The following is a 16858-nucleotide window of genomic DNA, read 5'->3' as shown; positions in this document are numbered from 1 at the left end:
GCACTGGGGCACCAGGGAGCGTGAGGCACTGGGGCACCAGGGAGCGTGAGGCACTGGGGCACCAGGGAGCGTGAGGCACTGGGGCACCAGGGAGAGTGAGGCACTGGGGCACCGGGGAGGGTCAGGTAACTGGAGCACCAGGGAGCTTGAGGCACTGGGGCACCAGGGAGTGTGAGGCACTGGGGCACCAGGGGCGCGTGAGGCACTGGGGCACCAGGGAGCGTGAGGCACTGGGGCACCAGGGAGTGTGAGGCACTGGGGTACCAGGGAGCGTGAGGCACTGGGGCACCAAGGGGCGTGAGTGAGGCACTATGGAGTGTGAGGCACTGGGGCACCAAGGAGCATGAGGCACTGGGGCACCAGGGAGTGTGAGGCACTGGGGCACCAGGGAGTGAGAGGCACTGGGGTACCAGGGAGCGTGAGGCACTGGGGTACCAAGGGGCGTGAGTGAGGCACTATGGAGTGTGAGGCACTGGGGCACCAAGGAGCATGAGGCACTGGGGCACCAGGGAGTGTGAGGCACTGGGGCACCAGGGGCGCGTGAGGCACTGGGGCACCAGGGAGCGTGAGGCACTGGGGCACCAGGGAGCGTGAGGCACTGGGGCACCAGGGAGCGTGAGGCACTGGGGTACCAGGGAGCGTGAGGCACTGGGGTACCAAGGGGCGTGAGTGAGGCACTATGGAGTGTGAGGCACTGGGGCACCAAGGAGCATGAGGCACTGGGGCACCAGGGAGTGTGAGGCACTGGGGCACCAGGGAGCGTGAGGCACTGGGGCACCAGGGAGCGTGAGGCACTGGGGCACCAGGGAGCATGAGGCACTGGGGCACCAGGGAGCGTGAGGCACTGGGGCACCAGGGAGCGTGAGGCACTGGGGCACCAGGGAGCGTGAGGCACTGGGGCACCAGGGAGCGTGAGGCACTGGGGCACCGGGGAGGGTCAGGTAACTGGAGCACCAGGGAGCTTGAGGCACTGGGGCACCAGGGAGTGTGAGGCACTGGGGCACCAGGGGCGCGTGAGGCACTGGGGCACCAGGGGCGCGTGAGGCACTGGGGCACCAGGGAGCGTGAGGCACTGGGGCACCAGGGAGCGTGAGGCACTGGGGTACCAGGGAGCGTGAGGCACTGGGGTACCAAGGGGCGTGAGTAAGGCACTATGGAGTGTGAGGCACTGGGGCACCAAGGAGCATGAGGCACTGGGGCACCAGGGAGCGTGAGGCACTGGGGCACCAGGGAGCGTGAGGCACTGGGGCACCAGGGAGCGTGAGGCACTGGGGCACCAGGGAGCGTGAGGCACTGGGGCACCAGGGAGTGTGAGGCACTGGGGCACCAGGGAGCGTGAGGCACTGGGGCACCAGGGAGCGTGAGGCACTGGTGCACCAGGGAGCATGAGGCACTGGGGCACCAGGGAGCGTGAGGCACTGGGGCACCGGGGAGGGTCAGGTAACTGGAGCACCAGGGAGCTTGAGGCACTGGGGCACCAGGGAGTGTGAGGCACTGGGGCACCAGGGAGCGTGAGGCCCTGGAGCACCAAGAAGCATGAGGCACTGGGGCACCAGGGAGCTTGAGGCACTGGGGCACCAAGGGGCGTGAGTGAGGCACTATGGAGATTGATGCACTGGGGCACCAGGGAGTGTGAGGCACTGGGGCACCAGGGAGCTTGAGGCACTGGGGCACCAAGGGGCGTGAGTGAGGCACTATTGAGTGTGATGCACTGGGGCATCAGGGAGTGTGAGGCACTGGGGCACGAAGGGGCGTGAGTGAGGCACTATGGAGTGTGATGCACTGGGGCACCAGGGAGCGTGAGGCACTGGGACACCAGGGAGTGTGAGGCACTGGGGCACCAAGGAGCGTGAGGCACTGGGGCACCAAGGGGCGTGAGTGAGGCACTATGGAGTGTGAGGCACTGGGGCACCAAGGAGCATGAGGCACTGGGGCACCAGGCAGTGTGAGGCACTGGGGCACCAGGGAGTGTGAGGCACTGGGGTACCAGGGAGCGTGAGGCACTGGGGCACCAAGGGGCGTGAGTGAGGCACTATGGAGTGTGAGGCACTGGGGCACCAAGGAGCATGAGGCACTGGGGCACCAGGGAGTGTGAGGCACTGGGGCACCAGGGAGTGAGAGGCACTGGGGTACCAGGGAGCGTGAGGCACTGGGGTACCAAGGGGCGTGAGTGAGGCACTATGGAGTGTGAGGCACTGGGGCACCAAGGAGCATGAGGCACTGGGGCACCAGGGAGTGTGAGGCACTGGGGCGCCAGGGAGCGTGAGGCACTGGGGCACCAGGGAGCGTGAGGCACTGGGGCACCAGGGAGCATGAGGCACTGGGGCACCAGGGAGCGTGAGGCACTGGGGCACCAGGGAGCGTGAGGCACTGGGGCACCAGGGAGCGTGAGGCACTGGGGCACCAGGGAGAGTGAGGCACTGGGGCACCGGGGAGGGTCAGGTAACTGGAGCACCAGGGAGCTTGAGGCACTGGGGCACCAGGGAGTGTGAGGCACTGGGGCACCAGGGGCGCGTGAGGCACTGGGGCACCAGGGAGCGTGAGGCACTGGGGCACCAGGGAGTGTGAGGCACTGGGGTACCAGGGAGCGTGAGGCACTGGGGCACCAAGGGGCGTGAGTGAGGCACTATGGAGTGTGAGGCACTGGGGCACCAAGGAGCATGAGGCACTGGGGCACCAGGGAGTGTGAGGCACTGGGGCACCAGGGAGTGAGAGGCACTGGGGCACCAGGGAGCGTGAGGCACTGGGGTACCAAGGGGCGTGAGTGAGGCACTATGGAGTGTGAGGCACTGGGGCACCAAGGAGCATGAGGCACTGGGGCACCAGGGAGTGTGAGGCACTGGGGCGCCAGGGAGCGTGAGGCACTGGGGCACCAGGGAGCGTGAGGCACTGGGGCACCAGGGAGCATGAGGCACTGGGGCACCAGGGAGCGTGAGGCACTGGGGCACCAGGGAGCGTGAGGCACTGGGGCACCAGGGAGCGTGAGGCACTGGGGCACCAGGGAGAGTGGGGCACTGGGGCACCGGGGAGGGTCAGGTAACTGGAGCACCAGGGAGCTTGAGGCACTGGGGCACCAGGGAGTGTGAGGCACTGGGGCACCAGGGGCGCGTGAGGCACTGGGGCACCAGGGAGCGTGAGGCACTGGGGCACCAGGGAGCGTGAGGCACTGGGGCACCAGGGAGCGTGAGGCACTGGGGCACCAGGGAGCGTGAGGCACTGGGGCACCAGGGAGTGTGAGGCAGTGGGGCACCAGGGAGTGTGAGTCACTGGGGCACCAGGGAGGGTCAGGTAACTGGAGCAAGGGCTCTCAAGTGATTGTGACAGGTAGACTCAAAGCCGGAGACAGGGAAACAATGGGACAGGATGACTGGGTGAGACACACTCGCGCGGGGAGACACTGGGACATGGAGGCCTCGTGCTAGGGAGACACTGTTATGGACAGAGACGAGGACAGGGAGCAGACAGCACCTCAAGACTATAAATCAGGCCACGAGCACCCCAGGTTTTCATCTGAAGGGGGAGCTAGAATGCTGCATCTACAGAGGCGCCCACAGCCTCGCACATCATTCAAGGTCACGGAGGACAGATGGGAGAACGCGAGGCTCCCGGACACACCCGCAGTGAGAGGCATCGACTTCTCCCAGGCGGCGGTGGGTGGAAGTTCGCGGAGTGCACCCCCACCCTCGCATCTCTGCTGTACGGGAACCCCCTTATTACATTGACTGATAGCAACATGTGTCATTTACAGCGCTTAGAATTGGCAGAAGATGCTGCGAAGCGCTGAAAACAAGTCCGTATTATTGTTATGAGACAGCAGAATAACAGGGGATAAAGCAGCATTACACAGTATGACTTGACATTAGCCAGGGGGCAGTGTCAGGCAAGGCTGCAAACTGTCCCCCGTTGTTGCACAAGTTGTTTCTCCCACTGATGGGCAACAACTAGAGGAATACTCACGCTCTGATGAAGAGGCCAGCTTAATATCTAATGAAGAGACTAAGTAGCCATGAAAGTGAAAACCAGCAGTACACGCTGGCCTAATTATTGAACCATCCTTCAAGCGCCCGCGCCCGGGTTTTTAGGTTTAATAGCGTCTAATTGAGTTTTTTTCATTTGAGCACTACATGTACACCAGCTACAGGAGAGGTCCCATTGACCAATCAGAGAAAGATGTAACCTACAGGTGATGAGTTTCATACTCACCAACAAAAAACACACACTCTGAAATGACCATTACCAGCCAGAGCATCCCAGGGAGGCGCCCCTTACTACCCACAGGAGCAAGGACTTTGATCAGAGGAAAGGAAGCATTACTAGCCAGAGCAGCCTAGCAAAGCCCCTCTTACTACCAAGAAATACAAATACTCTGACCACAAGAGGTGTCCATACCTACACGAGGAGCTTAGGGAAGCCCCTCTTACTACCCTGAGAAGCAAATAACCTGACCACAGGAGGGGTCCCCTTACTTGCCAGAGCAGTCTACGCTTACAAGAGAGGGGCCTCTTACTACTCTGAGAAGCTAATACTCTCTGGTCACAAGAGGTGTCCATTCCTACGCGAGGAGCTTAGAGAAGCCCATCTTACTGCTCAGAGTAACAAATACTCTGGCCACAGGAGGGGTGCCCTTCCAATCTGGAACAGCCTATATTCTACGGAACAAGAAGGGTCCCTCCTACTAACAGGAGAGGAGTATCTTGCTTCTCAGAGAATTCAATACTCTCCATCCATGAGAAAGGCATCTCGCGGTCTCCAAAAAAACACAAACGCTACCAACACGAGACAGTCGATTTTACTACCCAACAAAACAGTTCCTCTAAGAATAGAAGTGAAAGTGAGCAACCACTTTCTAAATGGAAGATACACTATCCAGAGAAACCGACCACAGGGTGGGCATCTCCTTTTACCCACACAACCCTCTGTTCTCTGCACACAAGAGAGGTGCATTTTACTATCCAGAGAAGAGATACTCTTCGGACAAAAAGAGCGTGTTTTTACTACTGAGCGAAGCACATACTCTTTGAATACAAGGGCGATACCTCTTACTATTCAGAACAATACATAGCCATTACATAACAAGAAAAGTACACTTTGCTGCACAGAGAAACGCACTTTCTGGCCAAAGAGAGGTATTGTAACACCCAAAGAAACATGTATTATCTGAAGTCTACAAATGACAGCGCAATGAACTGCTACTAACGCATTTTGGTACGTATGTAGAATGTGAAAGTTCCAAGTTCATGTAACATGAACAGTACATTCTCTACTTACGGGTCCCGTCGAACCGGTTGGCAATGGTGTCTAGAAAGGTGTTCTGTGGAGCAAGCAGTCCTTTCATAACCGGCATGGTCTGTCCTCTCCGTGATGGCCTGTCCCTGTGCGATCAAAGCGTCCAGCGGCATGGGGCTATATCAAGGGCAGCCGGTGTGTGCACCTGCCAGTCCTGGTAGAAGGTTCCCGGGGGATCAGGTGATAGTGGTTCACATTTCTTCCACACCATGCTGTGCTCACCAAAGCTTGGAGCAACTGGTCCACAGGCTTGCACCTCGGCTTACCCACTGATCTTTTCAACCAGCTGCTCAACGAGTCGCCTAATAGATTAACCACCAGCTTGTCCAACGACTGCTCGAACAGTTCATCCAATGACTTGCCCAACAGTTTGTCCAGCAAAATATCCACGGGCTAGTCTAAAAGCAACTTCATACCACAAAGGTCCCCAAAGACTGGTGGAAGAGCCCCTCCAATGACCACCCATCAAGTTGTCCGATGCTATACTCAACCCATCTGCTCTTAGAACGGCTCATTCCACGGCGCCGCTAATGGCTCGCCCAACAGCTCGTCCAACTGATGCAAACGCTCACCCAACAGCTCGTCCAACGTTTCACTGGACTACTCGTTCGAAGGCTCTGCCAATGGTCCATTCAACGGCTCTTCCAAGTGGCTCACCCAATGGCTCATTCAACAGTTCACCCAATAGTCCATTCAACGTCTGGTCTTTCAATGATTCACGGTGCGTCCAATGAGTCTTCCAGTGAATAGTCAACAGCTCGTCCAATGGCTCTTTGATTGGTTAACTCATCATTCACTTAATGGCGTTTCCAAAGTTTTATTCTGAAGTTTAATCCAATGGGTCACTCGGCAGCGCCTCAAATGACTTGTCCAGTTCTTGGCTCAGCAGTTTGATCAAGGGCTCATCCTGATGTTCAATGCCCGCTTATCCAATGCCTCCTCTGCCCTTCCCCCAGCAGCACACTGAATGGCCATCCAATAGTTTATTCAACTATTCATTAGATGACGTGGCTTGTCCAATGGTGCCCCCGTAGCTGGCCCGCTCCGCTGCGGTGGTTCCCTCTCAGGCGAGCGCAACCAGGCTCTCTCTTATGTAACGGGGGCGCGTGGGCTCGCGCCGAGCTCGTCCCGTCTAAGTGTGTCTCCCGTGAGGAGATGCGCCCCTCCCTCCGTTAATTATCCCCCTCACACGGCATCGCTTCTCCTCGTGTGCACTCTCTGTATGCCTTGTCTGCCCGCGACCCCGCACTTATCTCTTCCCGAGGCTGTTTCTTTCGTGCTCATCTCTCGTGCTCTCTCCTCCCTTCTCGTTCTCTCGTGCTCCCTCCGTTTCACCCGTCTGCTCTCTCTCCGACTGTCCGTCTCTCATTCCTTGCCCCTCTCTGCTCCCGTTTCCACTCTCCTGCTGCACCTCGAAGCGCTCACTTCTTCCTCCGGAGTCCTGCCTTTCCCTCTCTGCCCTCCCGCTGGCTCCTCCCCTCGCCCCTCCCTCTCGCCCGCTCTCACTCTCTTCCTTCCAGTCCACCCCATGCTCACTTTCCCATACTCTCTCTCCTCCTCCCGCCTTCCTCTCATGCCCATGGAAGCACCCCACCCTTCTGCCCCTCTTTCCCCATTCTGCTCCCCCCTTCTCTCCCGGTACTTCGCGTTCACTTTCTCTCGAGCTCATTACCAGCCCCCCCAAGCCCCCCTCTCCCCGCCCTCCAGATGTCTCTCCGGTCCCTCGTCGCTTCAGCCTTTCATTCAAACTCCCCTCCTGTGTTTCACATTCTCACGCACCTTGTTCTACTCTCGCTCCATCCATTCACTTACAACTCAATGACCGGCGCACTCAGTCAATATTGCACTCAGTCAGGCTGAGTAAACTTACATCCAATCGCTCGTACAATAACTCAGTTGTCCGTGCAACTATGTTCAATTAATCACTCAAACATGCACTCGGTCACACTGAGTTACTCACATCTCCACTTACCCGCTCACACTTGTACATCCAGTGTGCATTCACTCACGTCTGCATTAAATGAAACACATTCAGTCTTTCATGCCCACCTTCTTACTAAGTTAATCACACCCCCACTCACGCAATCACTCCTTTATATACACTCAATCACGTATACACTCTATCACTTGCGTAGTGACTCACTTGTTCACTGAAAAATACACTCCCTTAATCATGCACTCCTCTCTGTCATTCGTGCCCATGCTCTTTCAAAGTTAATCACAACTCCGCTCACGTAATCACTGCTTTACATGCAGACAGTCCCCATACACTCAATTGTGAATGCACTCACGTGTGCACTCATACTCATTCACATTCACTCAAAGGCACACTCATCAATCACGCACTCAGTCAGTCATCCCCATACTCTTGATAAGTTAATCACACTTTCCCTCACTCATGCAATCACTGCTTTGTGTGCAGTCAATCGCGCATTCACTCACTCTTGTAAATTCACTTACCCACTTGTGCATTCACCTACATCTAATGAAACACATTCTCTCAGCCATGCACATGCACTCACTCAGTCTATAATGCCCATACTCTTGCTACGTTAATCACGCCTCCACTCACGCAATCACTCCTTTATATGCAAGTCATTCACGCATACACTCACTTGTGTGGTGACTCACTTGTTCACTAAAACATACACTCACTTAATCATGCATTCCTCTCTGTAATTGAATCGTGCCCTCCCTTAATCATGCACTCCTGTCTGTCATTCGTGCCCAAGCTCTTTCTAAGTTGATCACAACTCCGCTCACGTAATCACTGCTTTACATGCAGTCAGTCCCCATACACTCAATTGTGAATGCACTCACGTGTGCACTCATACTCATTCACATTCACTCAAAGGCACACTCATCAATCATGCACCCAGTCATTCATCCCCATACTCTTGATAAGTTAATCACACTTTCCCTCACTCATGCAATCACTGCTTTATGTGCAGTCAATCGCGCATTCACTCACTCTTGTAAATTCACTTACCCACTTGTGCACTCACCTACATCTAATGAAACACATTCTCTCAGCCATACACATGCACTCACTCAGTCTATAATGCCCATACTCTTGCTACGTTAATCACGCCTCCACTCACTTCTTTGCACGCAGCCAATCGCTCCACCACTCTTACTAGGTGACTCCCACATTCGGGGGGCTCCATCGCTCCTGCGTTCATTCTTATTCACTGAATCGCATTCACATATCACTCTCTCGTGCGATCGGAGTCACTTGTGCACATCCTCATCCTGAGTTGATCACACATGCACTGATTCGGACTCACTCACTCATGGTTTCTATCACCTGGTCATTCAAATGCAGCTCACAATCACTTATACACTTGATCACAAACTCACGCGCTCTCGTGCACTCTGCAATGCAATAGGTCTCGCAATAGGAACGTTTGAGCTATTGGTCTTGTAAATGACAATTTTTTTTTTATTTATGTGTTGGTTTTGAAAATAGCGAAATTAATAGCTTTGTCATTTACAATGCCAATAGTTATAACTTTTGCAAATGTGACACTTATAGCATTTGTAATGCAATATGTGAATACCAAGATAAGAAGTTTTAAGATTGCTCTCTTCCGAACGGGCAGCCAGTGCAGGGACTGCAGCAGGGGATGGGACGGGGTATGTCTGGGCTTATTCAGAGCCATTCTTGCGGCGGTATTTTGCAATATCTGTAAAGTTCTTCATGGAACGTTTTGTTTTGCACCATATACCTATGTATCTACAATAGGGTGTTTACACTATTATTGACTAGCATTGAACTTTATGTTATTTACCTTGTACCTATGTATCTAAGACACCTAACTTGTAAAGTGCTCTGATACCCGCATGGGTCTTGTTCGCGCTATATAAAACTTTCAAAATAAATAAATAAATCCACAGTTGGGCGGGCATGCCCTCGCTCACACTCACTCACTTACAGACTACCATATTCAGGTGGCCCCCATTCCCATCTCGGCCTGTCCGTTATCCAGTCCAAGTACAACTGCCTGCTGACCTTTAAGGATGCAGTCTTAGGACGTCGCCTGGGAGGGATGGTGAGGAGAGACTGCCTTCAACCACGGCCCCACATATCCCTCCTCAGCTGCCCGAGGCGGCGGAATGGACGCGGTGATGACGTACCTGCCGTCTGCGCCGGGCCTCGCGCTCAAAGAACTTTGGTGACGACCACCCTCTCCCCCATCCGGAAGTGATACGAGATCACCTTTTGGGGTCGCTTCCTTGGAGACGGCTCGGAGAACTAAGCAACAGCTGCCAGCCGCCCAGATGTGCGTTCTCAGACTTTAATATTTATTACCTAGCAATGGGGATTCGAGTGGGATGAAGAAGGCGGTGGGGGCCGGGGACCGCATAAAGGGCGCTCTATAGGGACGGTGGTCTTATAAGGACCCTTCATAAAAGGTCTTGTCCATGTAACTAGCAGCATGCCCTTATAATGCATGAAATAATAATACACATTTTCTTTACATAACGGTTCATGCAGCACTTCCATTCTTTCTAAGCGCTGTCAATAGCGAATAATACTGTAAGCCAGTTTAATAGTGCTCTGTTTTCGCACCTATATATAAGGCTGGATTCTACTGCTGGGATTCGAACTTGTGACCCACATATTGCTGTATTTGTAAATTAGACACATTATCCCTTTGTGTAATTTATTTATGAGTCTGAATTGTAACTTGGCAAACCACAAGTCTCACCGGTCAGTGCATGAATCCCCAGAGATATATCTGACGATATTAGTATCCCAGGAAATCGTTCGGCGCCCACAGATCTCTGCAGCAGGGTGGGCACCAATGGCGCCCTCGCTGGGGCAGAGGGTCCATTCTGAGCTCACAGGTCATTCGAATCCCCGGGTAATTACATCTCAGCAGTGACTCGCCTCTGAACTCAGACACCTGGTCACCTCTGCCAGCACACCAGATTCACCCACAGCCTGGCTCCTGCCCGCTGGGGCCAAGATGCTGGCGGGGCGGGTGGGGTGGCTAGTGCTGGGCTGCAGGGGGTGAGCAGGACATGGGAGGGTAAAGAATGGCATTGATGGGATGTTAAAAACGTCACTGCTGCCAATAAAAAATGATTAAAAGCAGTTTAATCTCAATTATGGCAGCCAAGTGAGAGGCACACTGCTGTTGGCAGCACTTTTGAAATAGACAGCTCCGTGCGCCCTTGTGAAGACTGGCGCCCTGTGCGTGGGCCCAGATCCCCATGCCAAAAGCCGCCCCATTGCAGGTGTGTTAACCTTGTAGAATGTTTTAAAATGAAGCCTGATTCAGACCTGCCTGCACATACAGTGTGTCATAGACTGATTTCATGCTGTGGATAAAAAAGGTGGGAGGGTAACAGCAGCATGTAGTGGGTTTCCAGCTGTGTGTGATGCCTCTGCAGAGCAGGGATATGAAAACACACCAGGACATTGGCAGCAGAATGAGAAGCTTTTCTATTTTTGAGGGAGAGGGGGAGAGGGAGGAAGTCCCTCACAAGCACTGCTCCTCACAAAGCCCCGCCCCTCTATGCCCCCACTCCTCCCTTTCACATGTTGAGAAATGTTTAGAAGTTGGCAGGTTGTGATAAAGTAAGTAAGGTAGTACAGATACAGAGTCACACTTGACCTTCTTGCCAAGTTTTTTAGGGCAGAGTTAAAAAAAAATGCGGGGCATATTAACAAGGGATTTATCTCTGCTTTTTTGGCTTTTAAAGCTAAAAAAGCGGAGATAAAACTATCTCCCTATCAACAACATGGTGCTAACATGCAAAATCGCATGTTAGCACCCTTTTTCTCTACGCTTCCCTTTGCATCTCTAATGAGATGCAAAGGGGGCGTTCCAGAGCAAAATAAAAGGAAAAATGTCGCTGATCGACATTTCTCCTATTACCAAGCTTCATGCCAACCCTCTTAGAGATAAAAAAAGCAGCGCTAACCACGGTTAACGCTGATTTTTAAAGCCTGCTAATTTTCAGACATAACCATTAAAGAAATGGGGTAACCCAAAAGTACTGGACCCGGGTATCAAATTGATATTAACAAACAATGGTCCGAGACCTATGACTTAGTACAGAAGAAATTAATCAAAACTTATTTGATTTCAGAGCATAAGTAATTTGGCACTGCTCAAACCAACCAATGGAAAACATAAGAAACAGCAACAACAAAGAGGTCCACGAATATATGCAATATTTTAATCTATTGTCATATATAGCACTAATATTGCAATTTACAAATTTTTATAATATTTTATATACATGTAGAATCATGAATTGTAAATGCCCCGTACATAACGTGCAGAAGGAAAAAGGGTGTCAAAGGGAGTGCAAGTGATAGGGTGAAAAGAAGGAAGAAATCACACAAAATCTATAAAAACAACAGTTTTTTCTATTCCGAAAGGGTACCAGCCAAAAGGTGCTGGACACAAAGTACCTGACCACTTTCAATTAGTCCAAGAGGACTTATTATTCATTTTGTCAGACATAAGATGTAACAGTTATCTGCACTATATCACAAAAAGAGAGGGGATATAGGTAGTGGTCCAGGTATCAGATAGAGTGTCGACGTTTCGACTCGTCTTGCGGCCTTGCGGTTAGTTGTGCCTGGGCCATGCGAGTCTTCATCAGGACATATTAAACAGGGCTGCACAGGGTTATCTTGGTGACCCTGTGGAGAATATAAATGGACCATAAGAATTTTGGAGTTGTTGCCTAAGGGGTGATATGTGATCAGGGATAAAGATGCTTACCCTGTGAGTGAAGCAGTAGTCATTATCTGCTTAAGTTGGGTTGTTTCATGCGGTCCGATGGCTCCTATTCTATGTACAGTTGCCAGAACCTGGTTTCCAAAAAATATATAATAAAGGACCCATGTAATAAATTGTATAAAAGTGGTCCAGTGGACACAGTCATATTCAGGCAAAACTGAAAAGTTACCTGTACAATGAATCAGAATGGTAAATGTTCCCAGGTAAATTCCTTGTGACCACGAGGCTGTAACAATTCATAACATTACCTTTTTTAGTGGAGCTCAGTTAAGTAAGAATAAAGGTATGTAACAATTATTAAAAGGACTCACCAATTGGTCCTAGTCCAGAAATCAATCTGGCAGCTGTTATGTACAACTCTGTTTTAATTCCTCACACTGTGGGAAAAATAATTACGAAGCAATTGGTATGATGGCTTCCAAAAGGGGGTATTTATAAACAGCTGTATAAATTACACACTACACACAAGGCATATAGATTACCTTGTACCATGGTCGTTGATCCTGTGTACATTATTCCAAATTCGAAGTTGAAGAGACAATGTGGTGGTATTTTACTCCCATTCACTAGTCTGTGAAGGCAAAAACGGGAAGGAATGTTGTCTAACCCTTCGAACTATTACTGGCAGCAGTGCGCTAAAATTAAATGCTCAGCGCGCTTACCGGTAATGTAGTGCAGGTTTTTTAAAGCCAACCGTCTACCAGAAGATTGGAGTGGCTGCAGCTCACTCCCGGAATCGCGTCTCCCGAGGCGCCAGGATCTCGGCCACTTTGATTGCCGGGTAACCGGCAACAGAGAGGAAGGACTACGGCGAGCCCAGGACGTTTTTAGTGGATTCAGTGTGTTCTAAACGTTTTTAAACAACAAGTGTAATTAATATGTACTAGTTTATTGTTTGGGCGGCTTATGGACCATATTACTCGCGATTTTAAGTCAACAACATAATTTCTTAATTTATCGATTATATGGAGGGAAGGCACATGTAATTGATTAAACACTTGTCCTATACCAAAAATAACGCTTTTAGGTCCTGGGAGGAGATACCAGATGGACAAAGTTAGAAAAAGTGTCGGCCATCTTGGTTTGGGAATATTATTCCAAAGGGGTGATCTCATGGATAATATGATTAAAAACATTTTTACTATATATACATATTTACACATAGCATAATGATCAAAAACACAATAACTTAATCACATTTGCATATTCAAATTGGCATGAAGATTCCACAGAAAAATACACAGAGAAAAATTTTTCAGAAAACATCCTGCCAGAAATTATGTAAACCTATACTAGCAGGAGTAGTCTGTGGCAGGCATTGATGATTATGGGTCAAGAAATTAGAGGACAGCAATCTGTCTATTTATTTCCTCTAATTCATTTAAACCCTTCCTGGCTGTATCAAGGAGGTATATCCAGCGACATTCCCTTCTGCTCAGAGTACTTTGGAAGTCCCCTCCTCGTTGTTTTTTTTGTACCTTTTCTATCACCCACCATTTAATGCTCTCAGGTTGGTGGTCAAAAGTAATAAAGTGTGGTACCAGTGGTGCTCCCGCCGTTTTGCAGCGTACCCGGCTTATATGTTGCAGGATTCTACACTTTATTTTCTGTATTGTTTGTCCCACATACAAAAACCCGCACGGGCACATGATAGCGTAAATCACTCCTGAGGTGTTGCAGTTACTATGTCCTTTCAATGTGTGGACCTGGTCGTTATGTGAAAAGGTAGTACATTCCAGGGTCAGAGGACAAGCTTTACAGTTACCGCATTTCTTATGGCCCGTTACCGGGGGTAGACCCCATAGTGTAGTCTGAGAGGGAACTGACATCGATGGGAGTAGTGATTTTACAAGATGGTCCCTGATACTCATGCCTTTTCTAAAGGCATGTAGGGGGGTCTGAAGTCCACCTACCTCATCTTTTACCAGATGCCAGTGGCGGTTTATGGCTGATTTTATCTGATTACTTTTGGTATTAAAGGTTGTGACACACACCAACCTTTCTTCACTTGTACCTTTCTCCTGTATGCTCAGGAGTTGATCACGATGGTTATGCCAAGCCCTCTTCCGCGCTTTTTTTAGCAAGCGTAAGGGGTAGCCTCTCTCACTAAGTCTGGCAATTAGTAGGGAAGATTCATCAAAGAAATCCTCTTTTTTAGAACAATTTCTACGGAGTCTCAGAAACTGCCCGAAGGGCAGATTGTCCCTGAGATTCCGAGGGTGGTGACTGGAATACCTGAGGAGCGTGTTCCGCTCGCTGCTTTTCCTATAAAGAGTAGTGTACAAGCAGCCACCCTCAGCTTTAATTTTAATGTCCAAGAAATTTATGGAGTGATTATCACATTCCAAAGTGAATTGGATATCGTCTAGCTGTAGATTAAGCCAATTATGGAATTCAGTTAGGGAAAGTTTATTGCCACACCAAATCAGAAGGACATCATCGATGTACCTGGCCCAAAGTTGGAGTTGATCTCTAAATGGGTTATTGTCACTTAATACAAACCTGTGTTCATACTCACTCATGAAAATAATCGCTAGATTGGGTGCAAAGCTGGCACCCATAGCCACGCCTTTAGTTTGTACATAAAATTTGCCTTGAAAGGTAAAAAAATTCTGCGTCATAGCTATCTCCAAGAGTTTAATAATGAACTCTGTCGGAGCCCTGTGTGGAGCAGGTCTGCGGTTCAGGACTGTTTCCATGCACATCAGTGCAGCTCGTTGGGGGATGTTTGTGTATAAAGCAGTAATGTCCATTGTGGCAAGCAAACATGTATCTGGGTCATATTAACGACCATCAACTAATTGTATAGTCGCCATGGTGTCACGTAGATAGGTGGAGGTGGAAATTGCTATGGGTTTGAGAAATATATCGATGTACTTACACAAGGGTTCCAAAATGGAACCACATCCCGAAATAATCGGTCTCCCCGGTGGATCCTCAAGGCGTTTATGTATCTTGGGGAGTGTGTAAATTGTGGGTGTCCGTGGGTGAGTATTGTTTAAAAAATCAAATTCATGTTTGGTGATATAACCCTCCTGTAGTGCAATGTTAGTAACGGCACTGATGGTTTGACTGATCACTTTAGACGGATCTTTTTTTAAAGGTTTGTAGTTACCTTCCACTTGAAGTTGAGATAGAATCTCATTCTTGTAATTCTCAACGTTTTGGATTACTATTGCCCCCCCCTTGTCTGCAGGTTTCACTACAATGTCAGTATTGCTTCTTAAATTGTAAAGTGCCGTTTTTTCCTCTTTACTCATGTTATATGGAACATACTGTCTTGTAGTGATAATCTGTTCCACATCCCGTGTGACCACCTGTTCATAAGCTAATATTTTACTGTCCACCGAATGTGAGGGTGGATTGAACTTAGAGGGGGGTCTTAGTCCACTGGCTGAAAAAATCGGATTGTGGGGGACCTTCTGAAAATAGTGTTTCAGTCGAACCTTTCTGAAGAATTGTTGTAATTCCATCTTCAGGTTAAAGTCATTGGGCATAGCTGTTGGGACAATGGACAGTCCCTTAGAGAGCACACTTTGTTCAGCTTGAGTGAGAACATAATTGGACAGGTTGATGACAGGGTTCTCTGGACTTTAACCTGAAGATGGAATTACAACAATTCTTCAGAAAGGTTCGACTGAAACACTATTTTCAGAAGGTCCCCCACAATCCGATTTTTTCAGCCAGTGGACTAAGACCCCCCTCTAAGTTCAATCCACCCTCACATTCGGTGGACAGTAAAATATTAGCTTATGAACAGGTGGTCACACGGGATGTGGAACAGATTCTCACTACAAGACAGTATGTTCCATATAACATGAGTAAAGAGGAAAAAACGGCACTTTACAATTTAAGAAGCAATACTGACATTGTAGTGAAACCTGCAGACAAGGGGGGGGCAATAGTAATCCAAAACGTTGAGAATTACAAGAATGAGATTCTATCTCAACTTCAAGTGGAAGGTAACTACAAACCTTTAAAAAAAGATCCGTCTAAAGTGATCAGTCAAACCATCAGTGCCGTTACTAACATTGCACTACAGGAGGGTTATATCACCAAACATGAATTTGATTTTTTAAACAATACTCACCCACGGACACCCACAATTTACACACTCCCCAAGATACATAAACGCCTTGAGGATCCACCGGGGAGACCGATTATTTCGGGATGTGGTTCCATTTTGGAACCCTTGTGTAAGTACATCGATATATTTCTCAAACCCATAGCAATTTCCACCTCCACCTATCTACGTGACACCATGGCGACTATACAATTAGTTGATGGTCGTCAATATGACCCAGATACATGTTTGCTTGCCACAATGGACATTACTGCTTTATACACAAACATCCCCCAACGAGCTGCACTGATGTGCATGGAAACAGTCCTGAACCGCAGACCTGCTCCACACAGGGTTCCGACAGAGTTCATTATTAAACTCTTGGAGATAGCTATGACGCAGAATTTTTTTACCTTTCAAGGCAAATTTTATGTACAAACTAAAGGCGTGGCTATGGGTGCCAGCTTTGCACCCAATCTAGCGATTATTTTCATGAGTGAGTATGAACACAGGTTTGTATTAAGTGACAATAACCCATTTAGAGATCAACTCCAACTTTGGGCCAGGTACATCGATGATGTCCTTCTGATTTGGTGTGGCAATAAACTTTCCCTAACTGAATTCCATAATTGGCTTAATCTACAGCTAGACGAAATCCAATTCACTTTGGAATGTGATAATCACTCCATAAATTTCTTGGACATTAAAATTAAAGCTGAGGGTGGCTGCTTGTACACTACTCTTT

The 16858-nt window shown here is 49.7% G+C and overlaps 1 protein-coding gene across 1 annotated transcript in view; it reads right to left on the bottom strand.

Annotated features, from left to right (window-relative positions):
* The window catches only part of LOC147717186 (voltage-gated delayed rectifier potassium channel KCNH8-like), a 429742-nt gene extending 423072 nt beyond the window's left edge, over positions 1-6670 (bottom strand). Inside the window, exon 1 of the mRNA XM_086919846.1 lies at positions 5269-6670. Within this exon, the coding sequence (XP_086775972.1) occupies positions 5269-5344 (76 nt within the window). The 5' untranslated portion in view covers positions 5345-6670. The remainder of the gene's footprint in view (positions 1-5268) is intronic.
* Between the last annotated feature and the right edge of the window lie 10188 nt (positions 6671-16858).

This window comes from Lissotriton vulgaris, chromosome 5, assembly GCF_964263255.1.
Source record: "Lissotriton vulgaris chromosome 5, aLisVul1.2, whole genome shotgun sequence".
In the NCBI taxonomy this organism is placed as follows: domain Eukaryota; kingdom Metazoa; phylum Chordata; class Amphibia; order Caudata; family Salamandridae; genus Lissotriton; species Lissotriton vulgaris.
Note: the sequence above shows the minus strand (reverse complement) of the source record. Positions and strands in the feature narration are given on the sequence as shown.